The sequence below is a fragment of the Nicotiana tabacum genome, chromosome 4 (genome assembly GCF_000715075.1).
Source record: "Nicotiana tabacum cultivar K326 chromosome 4, ASM71507v2, whole genome shotgun sequence".
In the NCBI taxonomy this organism is placed as follows: Eukaryota; Viridiplantae; Streptophyta; class Magnoliopsida; order Solanales; family Solanaceae; genus Nicotiana; species Nicotiana tabacum.
The window spans coordinates 4162798-4186753 of record NC_134083.1 but is presented as its reverse complement, the minus strand read 5'-3'; the positions used below and the strand labels follow the sequence as shown (position 1 = coordinate 4186753).

General features: G+C 39.2%; 2 protein-coding genes across 2 annotated transcripts; both read left to right on the top strand.

Moving 5' to 3' along the window:
- The first annotated feature begins 481 nt into the window (after positions 1-481).
- On the top strand, positions 482-7173 carry LOC107804555 (putative phospholipid-transporting ATPase 4). The gene is made up of 11 exons (XM_016628468.2): positions 482-665; positions 1083-3057; positions 3146-3256; positions 4182-4458; positions 4550-4638; positions 4734-4821; positions 4907-5116; positions 5200-5325; positions 5703-5801; positions 5968-6159; positions 6259-7173. The coding sequence occupies exons 2-11, from the start codon at positions 1253-1255 to the stop codon at positions 6904-6906; spliced, it is 3645 nt and encodes a 1214-aa protein (XP_016483954.2). The 5' UTR covers positions 482-665; positions 1083-1252; the 3' UTR covers positions 6907-7173.
- A 9940-nt stretch (positions 7174-17113) lies between these two features.
- Positions 17114-23389, top strand: LOC107761459 (casein kinase 1-like protein 2). The gene is made up of 14 exons (XM_016579677.2): positions 17114-17592; positions 17681-17721; positions 18159-18228; positions 18322-18470; positions 18548-18643; positions 18733-18803; positions 20848-20909; positions 21011-21074; positions 21165-21249; positions 21331-21457; positions 21577-21659; positions 21735-21798; positions 22156-22292; positions 22726-23389. Exons 1-14 carry the CDS (start codon positions 17517-17519, stop codon positions 23017-23019), a joined length of 1419 nt encoding a protein of 472 aa, XP_016435163.2. The 5' UTR covers positions 17114-17516; the 3' UTR covers positions 23020-23389.
- The last annotated feature ends 567 nt before the right edge of the window (positions 23390-23956 follow it).

The window sequence follows — 23956 nt, the reverse complement described above, 5'->3', positions numbered from 1 at the left end:
GAGGAAAGTGACACTTGAGGGGAAACAAGAAAAGGAAAGAAGAGAAAATGACAGAGGGAAAACAACAAATACTTGTGATTACTACTTGCTGACTAATGGAGTGAACCACTGAAATTGAGAGGGTGATGATGATTTTGATATAAAAATCTATCTAAAGTAGAGCCAGTAAAAATAGACGTTTGCTTGAATTTTGCAATTCGGGTAAATTAGCGTTACAACAATACTTAGTTTAGTTTTGAAAAGTAAAATCAACCACATTTATCCATTTCGTATTCCGTTGTAGAGATTTCCACTCACAATAAACACGGAGTTAGGCAGATAGGAGAGGATCCAAATTAAAAGAAGTAACAAATGAATATAGGCATCACATTTATAATTTATAAATATAAATGTAAAGAAAATAAAAAGAAAAGTGAATAGTAGTAGTAGAAAGAAAGAGAGAGGCCCCGTAAAATACTGACATTGCTCGAGGACTTAGGACGGAGAGGACTTAGCTTTTCTTCTCATTCGTTAAAAATATCGTTCTTCTCTCTCTCTCTCTCTCTCTCTCTCTCTCTCTCTCTCTCCTACATTCACACGTTGTTGAATCAGAAGCTCCATTTCTTCCTCTGTCTCTCTTTCTAATCTCCATTTTCTTTCTTTCTTGACACCTTTCCCTGCTTCAGGTAAGTTTTTGTTTTCTTCCTTTCCATTTTTCTTGTTTTCTGTGTATTTTTTCACGAATTAGACGTGCATGTTAACACAATGTATTTCCCTCCAACCCCTTCTTGGAATGTGTAATTGTGGATGTTTCTTTTTGTGGGTCAATACCTTGTGTTTGTGCATGTTATAAATGCTCTCTACAATAGCTGAATTTTGTCATTTGTGATTTTCTCTCTTCTTGATTCTCTTTTAATTTCTTGCTATATAATATGTGGTGGCATTACGTACCTATATTGTTGGTTTGTGAATATTCAGCTCTCAATCTTTTCTTTTCCGTGTTAATGTTTGTGGGTTGGTCGATTTTATTTTAATTGCTCTATGGGCTCAAATTTTATTCAGATATGTTGATGCCAAAATGTCTGGTTTTTGGGTATTTTCAGGTTAAATCTCGACGTTGTTTAACGTGAATTGTCACTTATTCCTCTTGCTATGATGCTCTGCTTGAGAATGCCGTTCAATTGTCTTGGAGAAGGCAACCTATAGCTGTGTGTTGTTGAATATTATAATGTGGTGATACAACTGATGTGTGCATTGGCTAGAGGGGAAAAGAATGGCGGGTGGCAGGATAAGAGCAAAGATTCGCAAGAGTAGTATTTACACATTTGGTTGTCGTAAGCGGCCACCTACGTCTGAGGAAGAGGGTCCTCGTGATTTAGGCACAACTTCTTCAAGAGTAGTCCATTGCAACAAACCTCAACTCCATGAAAAGAAACCTCTCAAGTATCGCTCCAATTTCGTATCTACCACAAAGTACAATGTCATCACGTTCCTACCTAAGGCCCTATTCGAGCAATTCAGGCGTGTTGCTAACTTGTATTTTCTCATGTGTGCAATTCTAACACTCACAACGGATCTTTCTCCATTTGATCCATTTAGTACGGTTGCTCCTTTGGTCTTTGTTGTTGGTTTGAGTATGGCGAAAGAAGGATTGGAAGATTCAAAGCGATTCATACAAGATATGAATGTAAATCGTCGAAAAGCTAGTGTACACAAGATTGATGGTGTGTTTGAAGATACGCCATGGATGAAGATCCGGGTTGGAGATGTCGTGAAAGTGAAAAAGGATCATTTTTTTCCAGCTGATTTACTTCTTTTATCATCTAGTTACGAAGATGGAATTTGTTATGTGGAAACTATGAACTTGGACGGAGAGACAAACTTGAAGGTAAGAAGAGCTTTGGAGGTTACCTTACCTTTGGATGAAGATGAGACTTTCAAGGAATTCAGCGCGACCATAAAATGTGAAGATCCTAATCCTAGCCTTTACACTTTTGTTGGCAACCTTGAATATGATCGTCAGGTTTATCCTCTTGATCCTAGTCAGATTCTCCTCCGGGATTCAAAGCTTAGGAATACTGCTTATGTCTATGGAGTCGCAATATTCACTGGTCATGATAGCAAAGTTATGCAGAATTCTACAAAGTCTCCTTCAAAGAGGAGCAGGGTTGAATTACAGATGGACAAGATTATTTACCTCCTTTTTGCCCTTCTTCTCTTGATATCATTTGTCAGTTCCATTGGCTTTGCCATAAACGTAAAAATCGACCTGCCAAAATGGTGGTATCTGCAACCTAAGGACAATTCCAATAATTCGACTGATCTAAGCAAGCCTGAGTTGTCTGGCCTTCTGCATTTGTTCACTGCACTTATTTTGTATGGTTATTTAATTCCTATATCCCTCTATGTTTCCACTGAAGTCGTGAAGGTCCTACAGGCATCGTTCATAAACCAGGATATCAGTTTGTACGATGATGAGTCAGGAACTCCTGCTCAAGCTCGTACTTCAAACTTAAATGAGGAGCTTGGGCAGGTTGATACAATCCTCTCGGACAAAACGGGCACTTTGACGTGCAACCAAATGGACTTCCTAAAATGCTCTATTGCCGGTAATCCTTATGGAACACGTGCTAGTGATGTTGAACTTGCGGCTGCAAAGCAGTTGGCGGAGGACATGGGCGGGAAAGATCTTGAACTTTCACAGAAACCTGATGGTGGGAATGGTTTTGGTGCATCGGAAGTCCAGTTAGAGACGGTTGTCACCTCTAAAGATGGAAGCAACCTTAAACCTGCAATAAAGGGGTTCAGCTTTGAGGATAGCCGCCTTATGAAGGGAAGTTGGATGAAAGAGCCAAATGCAGATGTCATCTTGCTATTCTTTAAGATACTTGCAATTTGTCATGCTGCTATTCCTGAGCCAAATGAGGAGACCGGAAGCTTTAGTTATGAATCAGAGTCTCCAGACGAAGTATCATTTCTTGTTGCAGCAAGAGAATTCGGTTTTGAGTTTTGCAAAAGAACTCATGCGAGTGTTTTTGTAAGAGAAAGATACCCTTCTTTTCAAGATCCAGTTGAAAGGTAAGATCAAGTCTCAAATTCTCTCAAGTTGCTTCCAAGAATTGCATTACCCTTGTAGTACACTTACATTTTGTTCCATTTACTCCAGGGAATACAAAGTTCTTAATCTTTTGGACTTCACCAGCAAGCGGAAACGAATGTCTGTCATCGTTCGGGATGAGAGTGGCCAGATTCTTCTCTTGTGTAAAGGAGCAGACAGGTTTTTCTTTTGCTACCCTTTGTTATTCTCAATTTTAGCTGCTGCATCCCTCAAAGTTGGTGATTCAAGAGCCCTTCTGCTATAAAAAATACAGTCGGCACGTCTGTAAATTCCAAGCAACTCCCTTCACCCCTATTTATTTGTCTCTTTTTTGACTGGGTATCATTAACAAGAAAAGAGTCGAAACTATGAGTTGTTTAATGTTGGTTTGAGAAGCATTGGATCTAAATTTGAGTTTTGTGCTATAAATGAATATAATTGAGGATAGACCTGTATCATATACAACTTCTTGTGGTATTTAGAATGTACTAAAAATTTCTGTCAGAGGAAAGTAGTCTAAAACAACAACAACAACAACCCAGTATAATCCCACTAGTGGGGTCTGAGGAGTGTAGTTTGTACGAAGACCTTACCTCTACCCTGAGGTAGAGAGTTTGTTTCCGATAGACTCTCGGCTCCCTCCCTCCAAGAACTCCCCACCTTGCTCTTGGGATGACTCGAACTCGTAACCTTTTGGTTGGAAGTGGAGGGTGCTCACCACTAGAGCAACCCACTCTTGTCAGAGGAAAGTAGTCTAAGACATCCCAAAAAGGGAAATAGGCAAAAGCTTTTTGATACATAGTAAATACATTTTTTATGAATTACTCAAAATTTGCCCCTATATCCTCACTTCTTGTATGCATGAGGGTGAAACTATTTTCTTTCTGAAGTGTTAATCCTCTCGGCTTTTTCTTTTCTACCCGACCCTATTTGTCAGCTGGAAATGGGATTAGAGATCTTCTAAGAGCTTGGTCCATTTTCTGCATGAAGTAGGAAATATTATAATTGATGAATTTCCCTTGCTTTTGCTATTTGTTAAGTTTATCAATGTAGCCCTTTCTTGGTTAAATTTCAAGTGAAATGTTGTCTATTTTGGATTATGCAGCATCATCTATGATAGATTAGCAAAGAATGGAAGGAGGTTTGAGGAAGCTATGACAAAGCATTTGAACGAATATGGGGAAGCAGGTTTGCGTACCCTTGTGCTTGCCTACAAGAAGCTCGATGAGGCAGAGTACTCAACTTGGAATGAAGAGTTTACTAAAGCAAAAACTTCAATTGGTGGGGATAGAGATGTTATTCTTGAACGCGTATCTGATATGATGGAAAAGGATTTGATCCTTGTTGGTGCTACGGCTGTGGAGGATAAACTACAGAAGGGAGTATGTTCCTTTAATTACTTACTAGAAAATGAAAAATGTGCATTTCCAATTCACTGTCCTTTCAACTATTTCATTCTATATGTTTGACCAGGTTCCTCAGTGCATTGATAAACTGGCGCAAGCTGGTCTCAAGATCTGGGTTTTGACAGGTGATAAGATGGAAACAGCCATAAACATAGGGTCTGTCTCTCAAAACAGAGAAATGGCATCCACCATTTCATATTATTTAGCCGGTGGACGACAACTGCTAATGGGAAATACCTCCTTTCTTTCAGGTATGCGTGTAGTTTGCTTCGACAAGGAATGAAACAGATATGCATAACAACAATGAATGCAGACTCAGTGGCCCAAGATTCTAAACAGGTAGGTTTGTTGAAAACAAACAGTTTAAGTTCTTCTCGAAATTTATTATGATTAATGACAGCTTCCATTTATTTGTCATGATCAGGCTATAAAGGAGAACATTGTGAAGCAAATCACAAATGCTTCCCAGATGGTCAAGCTTGAAAAGGATCCCCATGCCGCATTTGCCTTGATAATTGACGGGAAAACACTATCTTTTGCATTGGAGGATGATACGAAGCATCAATTTTTGAATTTAGCTGTTGATTGTGCTTCAGTCATTTGCTGCCGTGTCTCTCCTAAGCAGAAGGCTTTGGTAAGATAATGTCAAACTTGATTTGCCTTTTCAATTGTATCCCGACTATCCTTCGTAAGTTGAGCTTATTCATATTTTTTCAGGTAACCAGGTTAGTGAAGGAGGGAACTGGAAAAATCACTCTAGGAATTGGTGATGGTGCAAATGATGTTGGGATGATTCAAGAAGCAGACATTGGTGTTGGCATTAGCGGTGCAGAAGGAATGCAGGTTGGTGATGGGTTTAGCGGGTCTTTTGGCGTATTAGTCTATTAAAAGCAACTTTACATTCTTCTTGGACAGAAGATCATACTCGATTCATTTGCCTTAGTAGATCAATGTTGTAATTAGAAGTTAACAACAGTTTACTCAAACATTTCACTTATCAAAAAGAAAGGTTATTGAGAAAAAACATCTCACTTATTAAAAAGAAAAAGGTTCTAGAAAAAATGTTTCACTTATCAAAACAAAAAGGTTACTTGAATAGTTTAAAAGGATGCTTACATCATTCTTGATTCTTGAGGAATGAATTAAGGCCACGTTTCCATGTTGCCGAGTATATATCCTCTTGCTGTAGCTCCGCTTAAATGGTTATCAGCTTCTTGCAGGCAGTGATGGCTAGTGATTTTGCTGTTGCACAGTTTCGGTTCTTGGAGCGACTTCTCGTTGTACATGGGCACTGGTGCTACAAACGAATTGCTCAGATGGTAATTGTGTATATATCTGTTTCGTTTTATGCATAGAACATGAAATACATCTGTGGCCTGATAATATAAAATGTCCTCATCAGATACAAGAAAACAATTAAGCACTACATTTCTTTGATCCTTTTACAAATTTCATCTAATATGCACCATTATCTTCTGTGTGCAGATATGCTACTTCTTCTATAAGAATATAGCTTTTGGCCTCACACTTTTTTACTTTGAGGTTTTCGCTGGATTTTCTGGACAGTCGGTCTATAATGATATGTATATGATTCTGTTCAATGTGCTTCTTACCTCACTGCCTGTAATTGCACTCGGAGTATTCGAGCAGGACGTGTCTTCTGAAATTTGCTTACAGGTGAGTCCTCCGCCAATAACTTTCTCTTGGAATTCCTATCAAATTAAAAAGTAATGGTGTAGGTCCGTAATTTTATAGAACCTTAATGCCCTCTTGCAGTTTCCTGCACTGTACCAGCAAGGACCCAAAAACTTGTTCTTTGACTGGTATAGAATAATTGGGTGGCTTGGCAACGGTGTCTACACCTCCCTCGTAATTTTCTTCCTCAACATTATGTTCTTCTATGATCAAGCATTCTGCGCTGAAGGCCAGACTGCTGATTTGACTATTCTTGGTACTTCAATGTTTACCTGCATCATCTGGGCCGTCAACTGCCAGATCGCGCTCACAATGAGTCATTTCACATGGATACAACATGTTTTTATTTGGGGGAGCATAGCTGTTTGGTACCTATCTCTTGTACTCTACGGTATGGTATTACCAGATTATGCTAAATATGCCTTCAGAATCCTGCAGGAAGAGTTAGGTCCAGCGCCAATCTATTGGTGTACCACCCTCGTAGTAACTTTAGCCTGCATTTTGCCTTACCTTGCCCACATAGCTTTCCAGAGATCGTTCCATCCGATGGATCATCACATTATTCAAGAAATCAAATATTATAAGAAAGACGTTAAAGATGAGCGTATGTGGAAGAGACAGCAAACTAGAGCAAGACAGAAGACAAATATCGGTTTCACAGCACGAGTAGATGCCAAAATTAGGAATTTGAAAGGAAGGCTGCAGAAAAAGAATGCACAGATCGAGTAAACATAAGCATAACTGTGTGCATTGCTTTATCTTCTTCCTTTCCCCGATTTTGATTACTAACAGAAATGGAGGTTGGCCATTTTGCAATTTTCCCCCCCTGGCCCTTCTAATTTGATTTGTAAGATTCTTTTATTGTCCAGTATAGTGATCGACAAATGAGGTCATTCATTAGTTACGAAATACTTTGGCTGCAGTGTACAAATTACAATACTTATACATCCATGTATAGTTTTGAGAAATAGCTAAGACACATTTCTCTTGGTTTCTTATTTTGGTTTTGCTTACCTGTGGACTAGTTTCATTGAAATGTTACAATTGAAAAAGGATAAAGAGCAGCCCGATGTACTAAGTTCCCGCAATGAGCGGGGTTTCGGAAAGGTCCAGACCACATTGGATTTATTATATGCAATCTTTTATTGAAATGTTATACTAATACAAAATGAATAAAGGACAGTCCGATGTACAAAGTTACCGCTATGTGTGGGGTCCCGGGAAGGGCCATTCCACATTAGATATATTGTATACAATCTTTCATTGAAATGTTATATTAATAGAAAAAGGATAAAGGGCAGCCTGAAGCACTAAGTCTCCGCTGTGTGCGGGTCCCGAAAAGGGTCAGGCCACTTGGATCTATTGTATGCAATCTTACTTTGTATCTCTGCAAAAGGTTATTTTCATGACTTGAACTCGTGACCTCCTGATTACGCAGCGGCAACTCTTACCATTATTGCCAAGGCTCCCCATATGTTTTTTGTTATAATCATCGAAATAATTCATACGAATATGTGGCCTCTTTATAATTTTATTCTACTTCTAATGACATCATTATCAAAAGATTAGTCATCCTTTAAACATTTTCGAAGTCAATAATTTATGAAGTTGTTGTCAAGATTACCTCGATGACTAATTGAGCACTGCAAACGTGTGTTTAACTTAATTCAGTTGAGTGATCTTTACCTAAAAATCTTAACAACTTTCACATTAAACTTAGTAGAGTGAGCCAAATACTAATTCAAGACCAAACTACCTAATCCGTTACATTGGTTTGGTTGCGGTTGGCTACTATCAAATCTATTTTATATTTCCATTTCTCCTTTCAATTTTGAAGAAGTTACTAGCAAATAGAGCATCTGATTTTGAGAGTTTTACGCATCAAATGATACGCTAAACTAATTTGGGATTGAAGTGGTTGTTGTCAATCTCAAGTAGCATAGTATATATAGATAAGAAAATAGAAATCATACGATACATTTGATTATATATAAAAATTATGCAATATTATAATAATTTAAAACGGTAAAGAGGATGATGTACATATAAATACATGAAATCCAATTAAATGACATATAATCAATTGGAATTGATGTTGACTTACTATATACGGTCGAAATAGATTTCGGCCTTCCTACGTTCGATCGAGTTCGAGTGTTAAAATGCCGGAATGAGGTTTTGGGAGTGAGCTCTGAGGTCGGTACTAACGAACCTCGAGCCTGAAGGTCACTCGAGGAGGCGGCTCGATAATCCTATCGAGCCCGTGGCCGAATCGATCCGCAAGGCACTGCTTCGAGGTCGAAAATACGCGACGTCCATCTTGAAGGTCGAACTCGGTCCGAGACCGAAGGGCCCGACCCAGTAACGAGTTCGAGCTAGTACCGAGCTCACAGACAAGAGCCGTTGCAACCGCACCAAGAGAGAGAATCTTGGCGGGAATCGAAGAAGAGACAAGTCATCATGGGCCTTCCACTATATGTTTTATTATTTTTTATAATAACCCTCTTCTATAAAAGGGGGATCCTTGTAAGCCAAAGGGAGGGGGGAGAAAAAACAGGAGAAAGGAAGATCACTTCTTATATTGATAGTTATCCCCTTATGTTTGTTTTACTTATTCATTCTTTTTTGCTTATTATTTTCATTCTCACAGCCAACGATATATATACTTCCATTTCTCTACGCGATTTATATCGAATTGTATCGCATATCCTTAGAACCATACACAAATCTAACGTTATCCGATTTTTTCGGTAAACAATTTAGTGCCCACTGTGGGGCTAAGGGTAACAGTGATCGTTTGATATAAATCTAAAGTACACGCCAGTTTGCAACTTCAAATCAGCAATGGCTTCACCTATCGACCACGAAGCCGGCCTTCAAGATGAAACCAATAACTTGGCACCCGGGGCCGGAAGGCCACTCGATGATGGCACTGAGGCTAGAATCGAAGCACCCGAAATTCGAGCCGAAGTACCATTGGAAGTCAATTCACAAATAGCTCTAGAGGCGAATCAGCGTTCCGAACCGGAAAGAAGCATTCAGGGCGGTACTCGATCCGCAGCTCGAGACACCCATAACGTGGAGGAGATCGGAGTCAGCTTACGGTTAATCTTCGAGATGTTACAAGCCCAACAAATAGCGATAGCTCAGTTGCAGAGCCAAACTCAGGTACAAAGCAGGCCGGAGCCCAATCCGCTTCGAGAAGTAACCCACAGAACGGAACCAGCCATAGAGAAGTCAAATGAGCAAGAATCGGGGACTACTCCCGAAATTATTAAATTGCTCGAGGAACTCACAAAACGAGTCGAAGCCAACGATAAAAAAATAGAGACATATAATTCCAGGGTCGACCAAATCCCGGGAGCTCCACCAATGATAAAAGGTCTAGATTCGAAAAAATTCATTCAAAAACCTTTTCCCTCGAGTGTAGCCCCAAAATCAATCCCCAAAAAATTCTGTATGCCCAAAATACCCAAATATAACGGAACGACCGACCCCAACGAGCACGTCACTTCTTACACGTGTGCCATCAAGGACAATGATTTGGAAGATGATGAGATCGAATCTGTATTATTGAAAAAATTCGGTGAAACCCTGTCAAAGGGGGCAATGATATGGTATCATAATTTACCATCTAACTCCATTGATTCTTTTGCTATGCTTGCAGATTGTTTCGTAAAAGCACATGCCGGAGCCATAAAGGTTGAAACCAGAAAGTCGGACCTGTTCAAGGTAATACAAAAGGATAACGAGATGCTAAGGGAGTTCATAGCTCGTTTTCAAACAGAACGAATGGATCTGCCACCAGTCACAGACGATTGGGTTGTTCAAACTTTCACTCAAGGTCTAAATGAGCGGAGCTCGAGGGCTTCACGGCGGCTGAAGCAAAATCTGATTGAGTACCCAGCTATTACTTGGGCCAATGTGCACAATCGATATCAATCCAAAATAAGAGTCGAAGATGACCAGTTGACTTCTAGGTCCGTTACAAAAAAGCAAAAGTCGACCAGAGATCGATACCAGCCATATAGCGAAAACGATACTACTGCTGAGTATCCGAGGCCTCTTTAAAACCAACCTCGTACACAGGGGGGCTTTATCATTGAACACATATGTGATGATTATCAAGTTTGGTGCGAAAGAAGTTACTTCGTTATTTCATGACAAACAGTGTCTCAACGGGAAACGTCGTAAGGGCCAAATGGTCAAAACGAACCATGCTTATACAGTTGGCCCGAGCCTTGACGGAAAGCATGAACCCATGTATAATGACTTGCAAAGAAAGCTCTCTTCTCTACCGATATCCTATGTTCAAGATTTATTATGCAAACAACATCGAGTTCGAATTATTCGCTCGACCGCCAAGCCTACGGGCTACCTTTATTTCGAGTTCGAGCAATTATTCACTCGACCATTAAGCCTACGGGCTACTTTGACTATTATGCCTACGGACTACATTGCATCGAGTTCGAACCATTCGCTCGACTGCCAAGCCTACGGGCTACCTTTATTTCGAGTTCGAGCAATCACTCACTCGACCATTAAGCCTACGGGCTACTTTGACTATTATGCCTACGGACTACATTGCATCGAGTTCGAACCATTCGCTCGACTGCCAAGCCTACGGGCTACCTTTATTTCGAGTTTGAGCAATCACTCACTCGACCATTAAGCCTACGGCTACTTCGACTATTACGCCTACGGGCTACATCGCATCGAGTTCGAATCATTCGCTCGACTGCCAAGCCTACGGGCTACTTTGACTATTATGCCTACGGGCTACATTGCATCGAGTTCGAACCATTCACTCGACTGCCAAGCCTAAGGGCTACCTTTATTTCGAGTTCGAGCAATTACTCACTCGACCATTAAGCCTACGGGCTACTTCGACTATTATGCCTACGGGCTACATTTCATCGAGTTCGAATCATTCGCTCGACTGCCAAGCCTACGGGCTACCTTTATTTCGAGTTCGAGCAATCACTCACTCGACCATTAAGCCTACGGGCTACTTTGACTATTATGCCTACGGGCTACATTGCATCGAGTTCAAACCATTCGCTCGACTGCCAAGCCTACGGGCTACCTTTATTTCGAGTTCGAGCAATCACTCACTCGACCATTAAGCCTACAGGCTACTTCGACTATTATGCCTACGGGCTACATCGCATCGAGTTCGAATCATTCGCTCGACTGCCAAGCCTACGGGCTACTTTGACTATTATGCCTACGGGCTACATTGCATCGAGTTCGAACCATTCACTCGACTGCCAAGCCTAAGGGCTACCTTTATTTCGAGTTCGAGCAATCACTCACTCGACCATTAAGCCTACGGGCTACTTCGACTATTACGCCTACGGGCTACATCGCATCGAGTTCGAATCATTCGCTCGACTGCCAAGCCTACGGGCTACCTTTATTTCGAGTTCGAATAATCACTCACTCGACCATTAAGCCTACGGGCTACTTCGACTATTATGCCTACGGGCTAGATTGCATCAAGTTCGAATCATTCATTTGACTGCCAAGCCTACGGGCTACCTTTATTTCGAGTTCGAGCAATCACTCGCTTGACTATTACGCCTACGGGCTACATTATTTCGAGCAAAACTACTCATTTCTTCGAGTTAGAATAAACACTTAACTATTTAAGCTGAAGGACGCTCGAGCCCGATAAAGCAAAGGGGACTACCCACGAGGCCCGAAGGCAACAGAGATTTAAATTCAAACTATCTATTTAGTTTGAAAGGTCATTTCTCTTCAAAAAGAAGAAATATTTGTATTTACAAATTTTTTGTATAGAGGCGGCGAAAACGCCATCAGAAGTTACCCGATTCAAAGCATGTTGGGCCTCGTTGAAAAGACAGGCGGGCCCTGTCGCATTCATCAATAATTGATCTTCTCCAGTCACCAAGGACCGAAGGTAACTGACAATTCCCACAGGGGAAGAAAGAATTCGGGTATCCTCGATAAAGTCGGTGACTGTAAAGTCGCATAAGATGATCGAGCATTACATACGTCATGGTCGGGATCGATAAAAACATCAGTGTATATCTGATCGAGCTGCTGGAAAATCATATCGTTTCTCACCATATCCTTTTCCGAGAAACGAGGGGACTATCTGTATACGGTCGAAATAGATTTCGGCCTTCCTACGTTTGATCGAGTTCGAATGTTAAAAAGCCGGAATGAGGTTTTGGGAGTGAGCTCTGAGGTCGGTACTAACGAACCTCGAGCCCGAAGGTCACTCGAGGAGGCAGCTCGATAATCCTATCAAGCCCGTGGCCGAATCGATCCGCAAGGCACTGCTTCGAGGTCGGAAATACGTGACGTCCATCTCGAAGGTCGAACTCGATCCGAGACCGAAGGGCCTGACCCAGTAACGAGTTCGAGCTAGTACTGAGCTCACAGACAAGAGCCGTTGCAACCGCACCAAGAGAGAGAATCTTGGCGGGAATCGAAGAAGAGACAAGTCATCATGGGCCTTCCACTATATGTTTTATTATTTTTTATAATAACCCTCTTCTATAAAAGGGGGATCCTTGTAAGCCAAAGGGATGGGGGAGGAAAAACAGGAGAAAGAAAGATCCCTTCTTATATTGATAGTTATCCCCTTATGTTTGTTTTACTTATTCATTCTTTTTTGCTTATTATTTTCATTCTCACAGCCAACGATACATATACTTCCATTTCTCTACGCGATTTATATCGAATTGTATCGCATATCCTTAGAACCATACACAAATCTAACGTTATCCGATTTTTTCGGTAAACAGTTTGGCGCCCACCGTGGGGCTAAGGGTAACAGTGATCGTTTGATATAAATCTAAAGTACACGCCAGTTTGCAACTTCAAATCAGCAATGGCTTCACCTATCGACCACGAAGCCGGCCTTCAACATGAAACCAACAACTTAGCATCCGGGGCCGGAAGGCCACTCGATGATGGAAATAAGGCTCGAATCGAAGCACCCGAAATTCGAGCCGAAGTACCATTGGATGTTAATTCACAAATAGCTCTAGGGGCGAATCAGCGTTTTGAACCGGAAAGAAGCATTCAGGGCGGTACTCGATCCGTAGCTCGAGACACCCATTATGTGGAGGAGATCGGAGTCAGCTTACGGTTGATCTTCGAGATGTTGCAAGCCCAGCAAATAGCGATAGCTCAGTTGCAGAGCCAAACTCAGGTACAAAGCAGGCCGAAGCCCAATCCGCTTCGAGAAGTAACCCACAGAACGGAACCAGCCATAGAGAAGTCAAATGAGCAAGAATCGGGGACTACTCCCGAAATTACTAAATTGCTCGAGGAACTCACAAAACGAGTCGAAGCCAACGATAAAAAAGTAGAAACATATAATTCCAGGGTCGATCAGATCCCGGGAGCTCCACCAATGATAAAAGGGCTAGATTCGAAAAAATTCATTCAAAAGCCTTTTCCCTCGAGTGCAGCCCCAAAACCAATCCCCAAAAAATTCCGTATGCCTGAAATACCCAAATATAACGGAACGACCAACCCCAACGAGCACGTCACTTCTTACACGTGTGCCATCAAGGGCAATGATTTGAAAGATGATGAGATCGAATCTGTATTATTGAAAAAATTCTGTGAAACTCTGTCAAAGGGGGCAATGATATGGTATCATAATTTACCATCTAACTCCATTGATTCTTTTGTTATGCTTGCAGATTGTTTCGTAAAAGCACATGCCGGAGCCATAAAGGTCGAAACCAAAAAGTCGGACATGTTCAAGGTAATACAAAAGGATAACGAGATGCTAAGGGAGTTCGTAGCTCGTTTTCAAACGGAACGAATGGATCTGCCACCAGTCACAGACGATTGGGTTGTTCAAGCTTTCACTCAAGGTCTAAATGAGCGAAGCTCGAGGGCTTCACGGCGGCTGAAGCAAAATCTGATTGAGTACTCAGCTATTACTTGGACCGATGTGCACAATCGATATCAATCCAAAATAAGAGTCGAAGATGACCAGTTGACTTCTACGTCCGTTACAAAAAAGCAAAAGTCGACCAGAGATCGATACCAGCCATATAGCGGAAACGATACTACTGTTGAGTATCCGAGGCCTCTTTAAAATCAACCTCGTACACATGGGGGCTTTATCATTGAACGCATCTGTGATGATTATCAAGTTCGGTGCGAAAGAAGTTACTTCGTTATTTCATGACAAACAGTGTCTCAACGGGAAACGTTGTAAGGGCCAAATGGTCAAAACGAACCATGCTTATACAGTTGGCCCGAGCCTTGACGCAAAGCACAAACCCATGTATAATGACTTGCAAAGAAAGCTCTCTTATTTACCAATATCCTATGTTCAAGATTTATTATGCAAACAGCATCGAGCAATCATTCACTCGACCATTAAGCCTACGGGCTACTTTGACTATTATGCCTACAGGTTACATTGCATCGAGTTCGAACGATTCGCTCGACTGCCAAGCCTACGGGCTATCTTTATTTCGAGTTCGAGCAATCACTCACTCAACCATTAAGCCTACGGGCTACTTTGACTATTATGCCTACGGGCTACATCACATCGAGTTCGAATCATTCGCTCGACTGCCAAGCCTACGGGCTACCTTTATTTCGAGTTCGAGCAATCACTCACTCGACCATTAAGCCTACGGGCTACTTCGACTATTACGCCTACGGGCTACATCGCATCGAGTTCGAATCATTCGCTCGACTGCCAAGCCTACGGGCTACTTTGACTACTATGCATACGGGCTACATTGCATCGAGTTCGAACCATTCACTCGACTGCTAAGCCTAAGGGCTACCTTTATTTTGAGTTCGAGCAATCATTCACTCGACCATTAAGCCTACAGGCTACTTCGACTATTATGCCTATGGGCTACATTGCATCGAGTTTGAATCATTCGCTCGACTGCCAAGCCTAAGGGCTACCTTTATTTCGAGTTCGAACAATCACTCACTCGACCATTAAGCCTACGGGCTACTTCGACTATTATGCCTACGGGCTACATTGCATCAAGTTCGAATCATTCATTTGACTGCCAAGCCTACGAGCTACCTTTATTTCGAGTTCGAGCAATCACTCGCTCGACTATTACGCCTACGGGCTACATTATTTCGAGCAAAACTACTCATTTCTTCGAGTTAGAATAAACACTTGACTATTTAAGCTGAAGGACGCTCGAGCCCGATAAAGCAAAGGGGACTACCCACGAGGCCCGAAAGCAACAGAGATTTAAATTCAAACTATCTATTTAGTTTGAAAGGTCATTTCTCTTCAAAAAGAAGAAATATTTGTATTTACAAATTTTTTGTACAGAGGCGGCGAAAACGCCATCAGAAGTTACCTGATTCAAAGCATGTTGGGCCTCGCTGAAAAGACAGGCGGGCTCCGTCGCATTCATCACTGATTGATCTTCTCCGGTCACCAAAGACCGAAGGTAACTGACAATTCCCACAGGGGAAGAAAAAATTCGGGTATCCTCGATAAAGTCGGGGACTGTAAAGACGCATAAGATGATCGAGCATTACATACATCATGGTCGGGATCGATAAAAACATCAGTGTATATCTGATCGAGCTGCTGGGAAATCATGTCGTTTCTCGCCACATCCTTTTCCGAGAAACGAGGGGACTATCTGTATACGGTCGAAATAGATTTCGGCCTTCCTACGTTCGATCGAGTTCGAGTGTTAAAAAACCGGAATGAAGTTTTGGGAGTGAGCTCTGAGGTCGGTACTAACGAACCTCGAGCCCGAAGGTCACTCGAGGAGGCGGCTCGATAATCCTATCGAGCCTGTGGCCGAATTGATCCGCAAGGCACTGCTTCGAGGTCGGAAATACGCGACGTCCATCTCGAAGGTCGAACTCGATCCGAGACCGAAGGGCCCGACCCAGTAACGAGTTCGAGCTAGTACCGAGCTCACAGACAAGAGCCGTTGCAACCGCACCAAGAGAGAGAATCTTGGCGGGAATCGAAGAAGAGACAAGTCACCATGGGCCTTCCACTATATATTTTATTATTTTTTATAATAACCCTCTTTTATAAAAGGGGGATCCTTGTAAGCCAAAGGGGAGAGGAGGAAAAACAGGAGAAAGGAAGATCACTTCTTATATTGATAGTTATCCCCTTATGTTTGTTTTACTTATTCATTCTTTTTTGCTTATTATTTTCATTCTCACAACCAACAATACATATATTTCCATTTCTCTACGCGATTTATATCGAATTGTATCGCATATCCTTAGAACCACACACAAATCTAACGTTATCTAATTTTTCCGTTAAACACTTAGAAAAAAATGTAATTTTGATTTTAAACGTGCCACAACAAGTGGAGGAATTAAGCTTAATTGTTATGCATACATTATATCTTGTGTTGGTCAAATGCTTTTCTAGAATTCCTTTAATACAAATTAATTACGCGAAATTAGCATGGGCTAGTGAGTTTTCAGACTTATAATCGAAAATAGCCGGTGTTTGTAAAGTTATTGAAAAATAATCACTATTACTTGGACAAAAATATCCTAGCTGAAACGGAAAGTTCCAGTATAATATGCTAGATTATGGAACTACTGTGTATAAACTTGTAGCATATTATGTTGAAACTCGAGTACATTATAAAATTCCAGCATATTACATTGGAATCTCATATGTAAAAAATTCGAACTCCATCACAATATGCTTAAATTTTTTCAGATTCTTAAGGGGTATTTTTGTACATATTTTATCGTTACATGAACAAGTGACTACATTTCGTTTACTTTTAAAATTGTAACTATTTTTCAATAACCAAGGATAAATTATACTCCATTATTTCTGATTTTCCCCATTAATTACTATCAAAGTAAGATGGAATACACCACATAAAGCTGAATATAAAGGATTTATCTAACTAATTCGAGATTAAAGGCAAAATTAATTGACCAAAGACAGGTTAAAAATGGAATAACGGAGTTGGGTCTTAATTCAATACCCGCGAAAAAAAAGGGAAAACGTAAAATGCAGTAGGAAGAAGAAGATTAGAGAGAGAGAGAGAGAGAGAGAGAGAGAGAGAGAGAGAGTTGGATCAAAAGCAAAGCTGAAGCAGTAATGTAAAAGATTAAAAGATGATTCTTCTCCTGCTCCAACGCCATGACCTCCGAGGGAACAACAAGACAAAAAGCTGAAATCTGCATATATTAAATCATATTTTATCCATTAATTTCTTTCATAAGATAAACCTAATAATAGCTTTTTTCTTCTTTGGATCCATTTTTGTGGATTAATTTGTTGATTCAAAGTTTTCCTATTTATAACTGGGTTTTCGTTTAATTATTTTCCTAATTAATCATCGAGCCTCTAATTAATGGAGCCTCGTGTTGGTAATAAGTTTCGTTTGGGCCGGAAAATCGGTAGCGGCTCCTTTGGTGAGATCTACCTCGGTATACACATTCTTCAATTTTGCTCTTTGTAATTAATTTTTTTGTTTTGTTTTTCATTTGTGGATAATTATAATTTTGTCATTTTCAGGGACTAATGTTCAGACTAATGAAGAGGTTGGAGTTAAGCTGGTAAATATTGAATTTTCATTTGCTTTTTTCCAAATTTTTAACATTCAGCACGTACCTGTTAGTATAATTCTGTATTTTTGTAGCTTCCTGATTGCTTAAGTAAGGAATTCGAGCTGCTATTAGTTAAAAGTTGGAGTATTTCTCATTATTTGTTAGTATGAATTACTTTAACTTTTTCCTCACTTGCATTTAGATCTAGAAGCTGCATAATCCTGAATATAATATTTACACCAGCAACAGTAAATGGATATTCCCAGGCAGCTCTTTTACCCCCCTGGTTTTTAGTAGCTGAAACAAATGAAAGGATCTAAATAACCTAACATGATATTGAAATAGTTATTAGCTTGTGGAACACTAGAAATCCTATTTATGTTCAAAGATTGGTGGAACATTTTTGTCATTGCGATTAAAATACTTTTGCTGTTTCTATTACTCAGGAAAATGTGAAGACAAAGCATCCTCAACTATTATATGAATCAAAGTTGTATAAAATACTACAAGGAGGAAGTAATTTCTCATTCTCTTGTTGGTTACTATTGCTTCTTTTACACGATGTTTATACCTTGTCCTTATCAGTTGGAATTTTTTTGACGTTGATAGCTGGAATTCCCAATTTGAAATGGTTTGGAGTCGAAGGAGATTATAATGTCCTTGTGATGGATTTACTGGGACCTAGTCTTGAAGATCTCTTCAATTTCTGCAGTAGGAAGCTGTCCTTAAAGACTGTTCTTATGCTTGCAGACCAGATGGTAGGTGTGAAGTTTTGCACTTGTTATTTATTTCGTTAACTATCTATAAACCTGTTTTCGTCGTACTCAATTTTCAGATAAATCGAGTTGAATTTGTACATGCCAAATCTTTTCTTCATCGAGATATAAAACCAGACAACTTCTTGATGGGATTAGGAAGACGTGCAAATCAGGTATTGGGATCAAAGCTATTGGTTGCTATACATCCACTTGTTGCTGGTAGGAAAATTATTGATTCATCACTACCATTTTTTACATATAGGTCTATGTAATTGATTTTGGGCTGGCCAAGAAGTATAGGGACTCCACCACCCATCAGCATATTCCATATAGGTAAGCTCCCAAAAACACCCCGCCCCATCTATTTTTTGATTAATCATATAGGTAAGCTCCTTTGAACTTTTCAAGAGAGGATAAGATAATCTTCTATCTATGGGATTGAGGATGGTTTCATAACAAGTATGAGCTCTATTTTGTCTTGTTGTAGATTTTTCTATGAAGGGACAAAAAAGATGAATTCTTTTAGTTTGCATCAACTCTATAACACTATGATCCTTTCTTCCTCCTTCAGAGATACTCCTGTATTTCAATTAGTTTGTCCCTTTTTGACTTGTGAGACTTATTAACAGTAGAGTTCAAGATAAGAGTTGTTTAATATCTGTAGGGAATTATTGTGACCAGAGTTTGACTTTTGTGTTGTAGAAGAACAAAGTAGAGGTTAAAGGTCTACTGAGAAGAATGATATATTTATCCGTTAAAACCTCTTTTGGCATGTAAAATGAATCAAGAAATTACTTTCAAAGAAAACGGATGGTAGACATCCCAAACAGAAAAGTAAAACAAGTGCTTATGGTTTGAGGGAGTTGTAAGTAAAGACATAGGGAATTTCAGTTTGTTTCTTTTCTCTCTTTAAATCATAAGATACTATCCTAGTCAAACACCAAGCGAGTCCAAAATTACCAGCTACATTGGGTCTCCTAGATTTCTTGGTATTGACACAATGTGATGTAGAGTTACTAGGATCGTTATATGTGTTGGTATCACTAGTATATCACAAATTGGTATCAGAAATTTGGTATAAGCAAATTAGTCATTAGAAACTTAGAACTGCATCAGAAATTTAAAATGGTTTTTCATCTTATCTAACATGATTTCACTTAGATATCAAATTTGATATCTAAGTGAAATAAGTGATGTTAAAATGTGATATTTTTGTAAAAGAGTTTCACCGTTCATCTAAATAAACAATTCTTTTTCATCCAAATGATTATTATTTGTATTTATAACTATTTTTCTTGAAGTACACATTTTTTTCCTTCATTGGCATCTTTCTCAAGCCCACACTTCACTTGATCTTTGTACTTAAAAGTTAAAACCCTAGAAGATCTTGACTCTTTTCTAGGCTTTTTTGCCTTTGACAATACTGACTCCCACTTAAGAGGCAAGAAGCAGCAGATGAAATGGCTTATGAATTTTAGAATATGAAATATACTATGTTTTTAATGAAGGAAGAAATTACATTTAAAAAGGCATCAAGAAGATGCTAAAGGTTATAAAATAGGTGAGTAAGCTCCTACACAGACAAAACATGAAATATACATTATTAACTTAAAAAAGGAAACTTACATCATTTATAGCTTCTGCTGTGGATCTTTCTCCTGTCTTTCCAGCTCAAATGCTTGCTTATATTCATTTTCTAATTTTCTAGAGTGAGAATGAATTATTTAAACAAGAATATTATCGGAATTTCTTAAAAATTATAATAGGTCAAGATGCTGGCTTCCATTCAAGTCCTATACCTCTATAATGTATTCTAGTTATCTCTTTTTTCATTAACTCCGGTTAGGCAGTGACGTTAGAGAAAAATTTGGTAACTTATTTCTCAAGTCCAGATAAAGGAGGAGAGTTACAGTAAGTTGACTGCCAGCGTAAAAATAGTCAAATCATAATATCGTCAACCTCAGCTAGTTTGACGTCGAGGCATGTTGGTTAATTTTTCCTATGGTTAGAGTTCATTTTCCTAAGTTCCCTTGATTGATTCTCTTTCTCTCTCTGAGTTACTGGTGGAAGGAGAAGGCTTCATCAATCTAGTGCCACCATGTCTAATTGCCATGGAGATGTTTTCATTATTTATTCGAAAGACACACTATTTACTGAAATTTAAGTAGTGAGAGGAGAGTATTGCGGTTGGTTTGTATTGAGGTAGGTTATTTGATTTTTGAGCTTGTCAAAGTTGTAGTATTTATTTTTTGTGTTCAGTTCCGTTATAGTACACTTTTGAGATTCTTTTCTCATGCGATTTGTTAGCTAAGAAAATGATTTATCTCTAGATAATGAATGAGTAATTTTATTTTATTCTTCTAATTTTCAAATACAGAGAAAACAAAAATTTGACAGGAACTGCCAGATATGCAAGCATGAATACTCACCTTGGCATAGGTAAGCTTTTGGTTTTTTAAACTTTTGTACAATTTTGTGTATGTGGATTGCGCTTATTCTTGAAGCTATCCTTGATTCCTTTGTTGCTATCAAACCTATAGAACAAAGCCGAAGGGATGATTTGGAGTCACTGGGTTATGTTCTAATGTATTTCTTAAGAGGAAGGTAGAATCTCTTTATGTATATCTCCTTTTTTTTAATTTGCTTTCACTCTTCTTTCTTGACATATCTATTTACTGATTTCAAAATGTGTAGTCTTCCTTGGCAGGGGCTGAAAGCAGGCACAAAGAAACAGAAGTATGAGAGGATCAGTGAGAAGAAAGTTTCAACATCAATAGAGGCATTTTATGTTCTTAACATTTTTCTTATGCTAGCGATATGATTTTTAATGATGATGCTGACACAAATTTTTCTTTTCTAGACATTGTGTCGTGGCTATCCTACAGAGTTTGCATCATATTTTCACTACTGTCGATCACTGAGATTTGAGGATAAACCAGATTATGCTTATCTCAAGAGAATTTTTCGTGACCTTTTCATTCGTGAAGGTATGATTATTTCTTGCTTTCCATACAATAATACTAGCTGTATAAGCTCAATTAATGTTTTTTTCTAGAATCTGTATTATTCATTTTTGCTTTTTTCTCCTCTTTTTTCGTCTTTTCAGGTTTTCAGTTTGATTATGTATTTGACTGGACTATTTTGAAATATCAGCAGTCACAACTTGCCAATCCTCCATCTCGTGCTCTTGTGAGTGACTTAGGCAGATCAGTTGTGTGTTAATTGGCCTCAAAATGTTGAAATGAAATGGTAATTTTGGTACAGGGTGGTACTGCTGGACCAAGTTCAGGGATGCCTCATGCTCTTGCTAATGTTGAGAGGCAATCAGGTGGGTCTCTTATGTATCTCTACTTCAAGCATAAAAGAAAATTATGAGCAATCAGTGCATGTTAGAGCTTTGGGGTTTGCCGATGGTAGACTTATAATGAAACTGGACATTACTTCCAACAAAGCTTGTATAAGTTTCTTTGCTGTTTACTACTTACTGTCCATAGAATTTCATCCTCAGATCATTCCTAATAAATGTTATCTCTAGCCTTTAATGGAAAAAGTACAATTAGCATGTGAAGTGTTCACTAGTTCATAATCTTAGTTAATTTTGTTCAGGGAAGTAATTCTAATATGCAATCTTCTAGTTTGCTATTTCCTTGGGACCTGCAAATTACATGCTAGACATATTATGCAGGTGGTGAAGAAGGTCGGCCTAATGGTTATTCTTCAGCAAATCTTACACGTAATAGGAACACAGGGCTGCATTTCAACTCTGGAAGCTTAGCTAAGCAAAAAGGGACAGTTGGCAATGATTTATCCACGGGTAAAGAGGTGAGTCCTCGCTCTGTCGCTCTTGTTGTTTTACAGTAAATTGTGACACTTTTACAGAATTACCAGTCGGCACAAGATTGTGAGTGCGACCAACTTTGTTAAGCTATAGATGGCATAATTTGTGGCATTTTAATTTACCAAAATCATCAATTTTGTGTCGTTTTTTCTTGGTTACTACTTATTTGTATTTATCTCTCATCTGCATTGCACTTTTTCCTAGTAGACATCACAAAACCTTCCATCATTTGACATTTTCTTTCGTCAATATAACTGCTTGCCTGAGAAAAAATTCATTCCACATGGTAGAAGCAGGATTTAGCGCGATAAAAAATCTAGTACAGTTTGCAGATTACAGGCTAATATATTCTCATGTTTTGTGATTCTATTGACAACCAGCGAAGATAAAAGAATTTTGACTGAGCTCTTGTTGCAGTTATCCAGTTCTAATTTTTTCCGAACAAGTGGATCATCAAGGCATCCAGCTGTGTCTAGCAGTCGTGACCCAGTGTTCACTGGTGGTGAACCTGATCCCTCTCACACCCGGAAAACAGATGCCAGTCCAGGACATCTCCGTAAAACTACCAGTGCTGCGCAGAGAAGTTCACCAATTTTGTCATCAGATCAGAAGCGCAGCTCCTCCACTAAAATGGACAAGAATTTCGAGGCCGCCCTTAAAGGAATAGAGGGCCTGAGTGTTAATAAAAATGATGAGAGGCTGCATTACTAGATGTGCTTCTCTGGTTACTGTAAATCTTGGCAAAACAATTACACCAACTTGGGGGGTAAAGATACACTTTGCTACGAGTCGCCATCACGAAAGACTAAAAATAGAAATTTACAGTGACCCCAATAACATGATAAGGAGATTAATGGGTCACAAAGCCAGATTTGAGATCCCCCTTGTAATCTGGTTTATGCTTGTCTATACATTTGGTGCTTTGTCTGTTTTTCTCATCTCTCCCCCTCCTTTATTAGAATTCTTAGTATTCCAAATGGTGCTATGTTGTGAAATTATGAAGATATTTTTTGTATGATCGGAGACTAAAATATTCACTTGAAACAGACATACTGTGTTGGAATTACACCCATCTTTTTGCTATTGTGGATGAATCTCAATTGCTAGCTATTCAAAATATTAAGCAGATGCCGTGTTTTTGAAGGAAAATATCCAAGATGGGTGATACACTTTTTGTCCAATGGAAAAAGTGAACTATAAAGTAAAAGGAAGCAGAAAGAAACTCCATCCCTATTAGCAGATTCCATCTTTTGGAAAGAAATATTAAAGATGGGTGATAGGAAATCATTCGTTGCCCAATATAAGAAGTAAAAATAGATATCTTATTTGAATATGACGAAAGTTATTATTGAAAATATAAGTGTTTGCTTAAGAAAGAAAAACATTTTTCACCAAAAGGAAAAGTAACTTCTTTTTCTTATCGACATGAGTCATTTTCTTTATAAATATCTACAGATACTTTTCAAGAAGTAGTTTTTAAGAAAATATGTTTCATCGAAAATAACTTTCGTCAATAAAACGCATCCGTAAATAAATAGAAGTAAAAGGAAGCCAATAATTCTAAGCGTGCATCTTCGAATGTCGGCCTTATTAGTTATTTGTAACGATGAAAAGCTAATACTCCCTCTGGTCTACATTAATTAATTTT

Excerpts from the sequence above, each read along its gene's own strand:
- LOC107804555 (XM_016628468.2), top strand. The coding sequence starts at position 1,253 with ATGGCGGGTGGCAGGATAAGAGCAAAGATTCGCAAGAGTAGTATTTAC. Across the intron at positions 5,326-5,702 it reads GCGGTGCAGAAGGAATGCAG|GCAGTGATGGCTAGTGATTT; the intron begins GTTGGTGATGGG and ends AGCTTCTTGCAG. Across the intron at positions 6,160-6,258 it reads CTTCTGAAATTTGCTTACAG|TTTCCTGCACTGTACCAGCA; the intron begins GTGAGTCCTCCG and ends GCCCTCTTGCAG.
- LOC107761459 (XM_016579677.2), top strand. The coding sequence starts at position 17,517 with ATGGAGCCTCGTGTTGGTAATAAGTTTCGTTTGGGCCGGAAAATCGGT. Across the intron at positions 21,075-21,164 it reads ATGTATTTCTTAAGAGGAAG|TCTTCCTTGGCAGGGGCTGA; the intron begins GTAGAATCTCTT and ends CAAAATGTGTAG. Across the intron at positions 21,250-21,330 it reads AAGTTTCAACATCAATAGAG|ACATTGTGTCGTGGCTATCC; the intron begins GCATTTTATGTT and ends TTTCTTTTCTAG.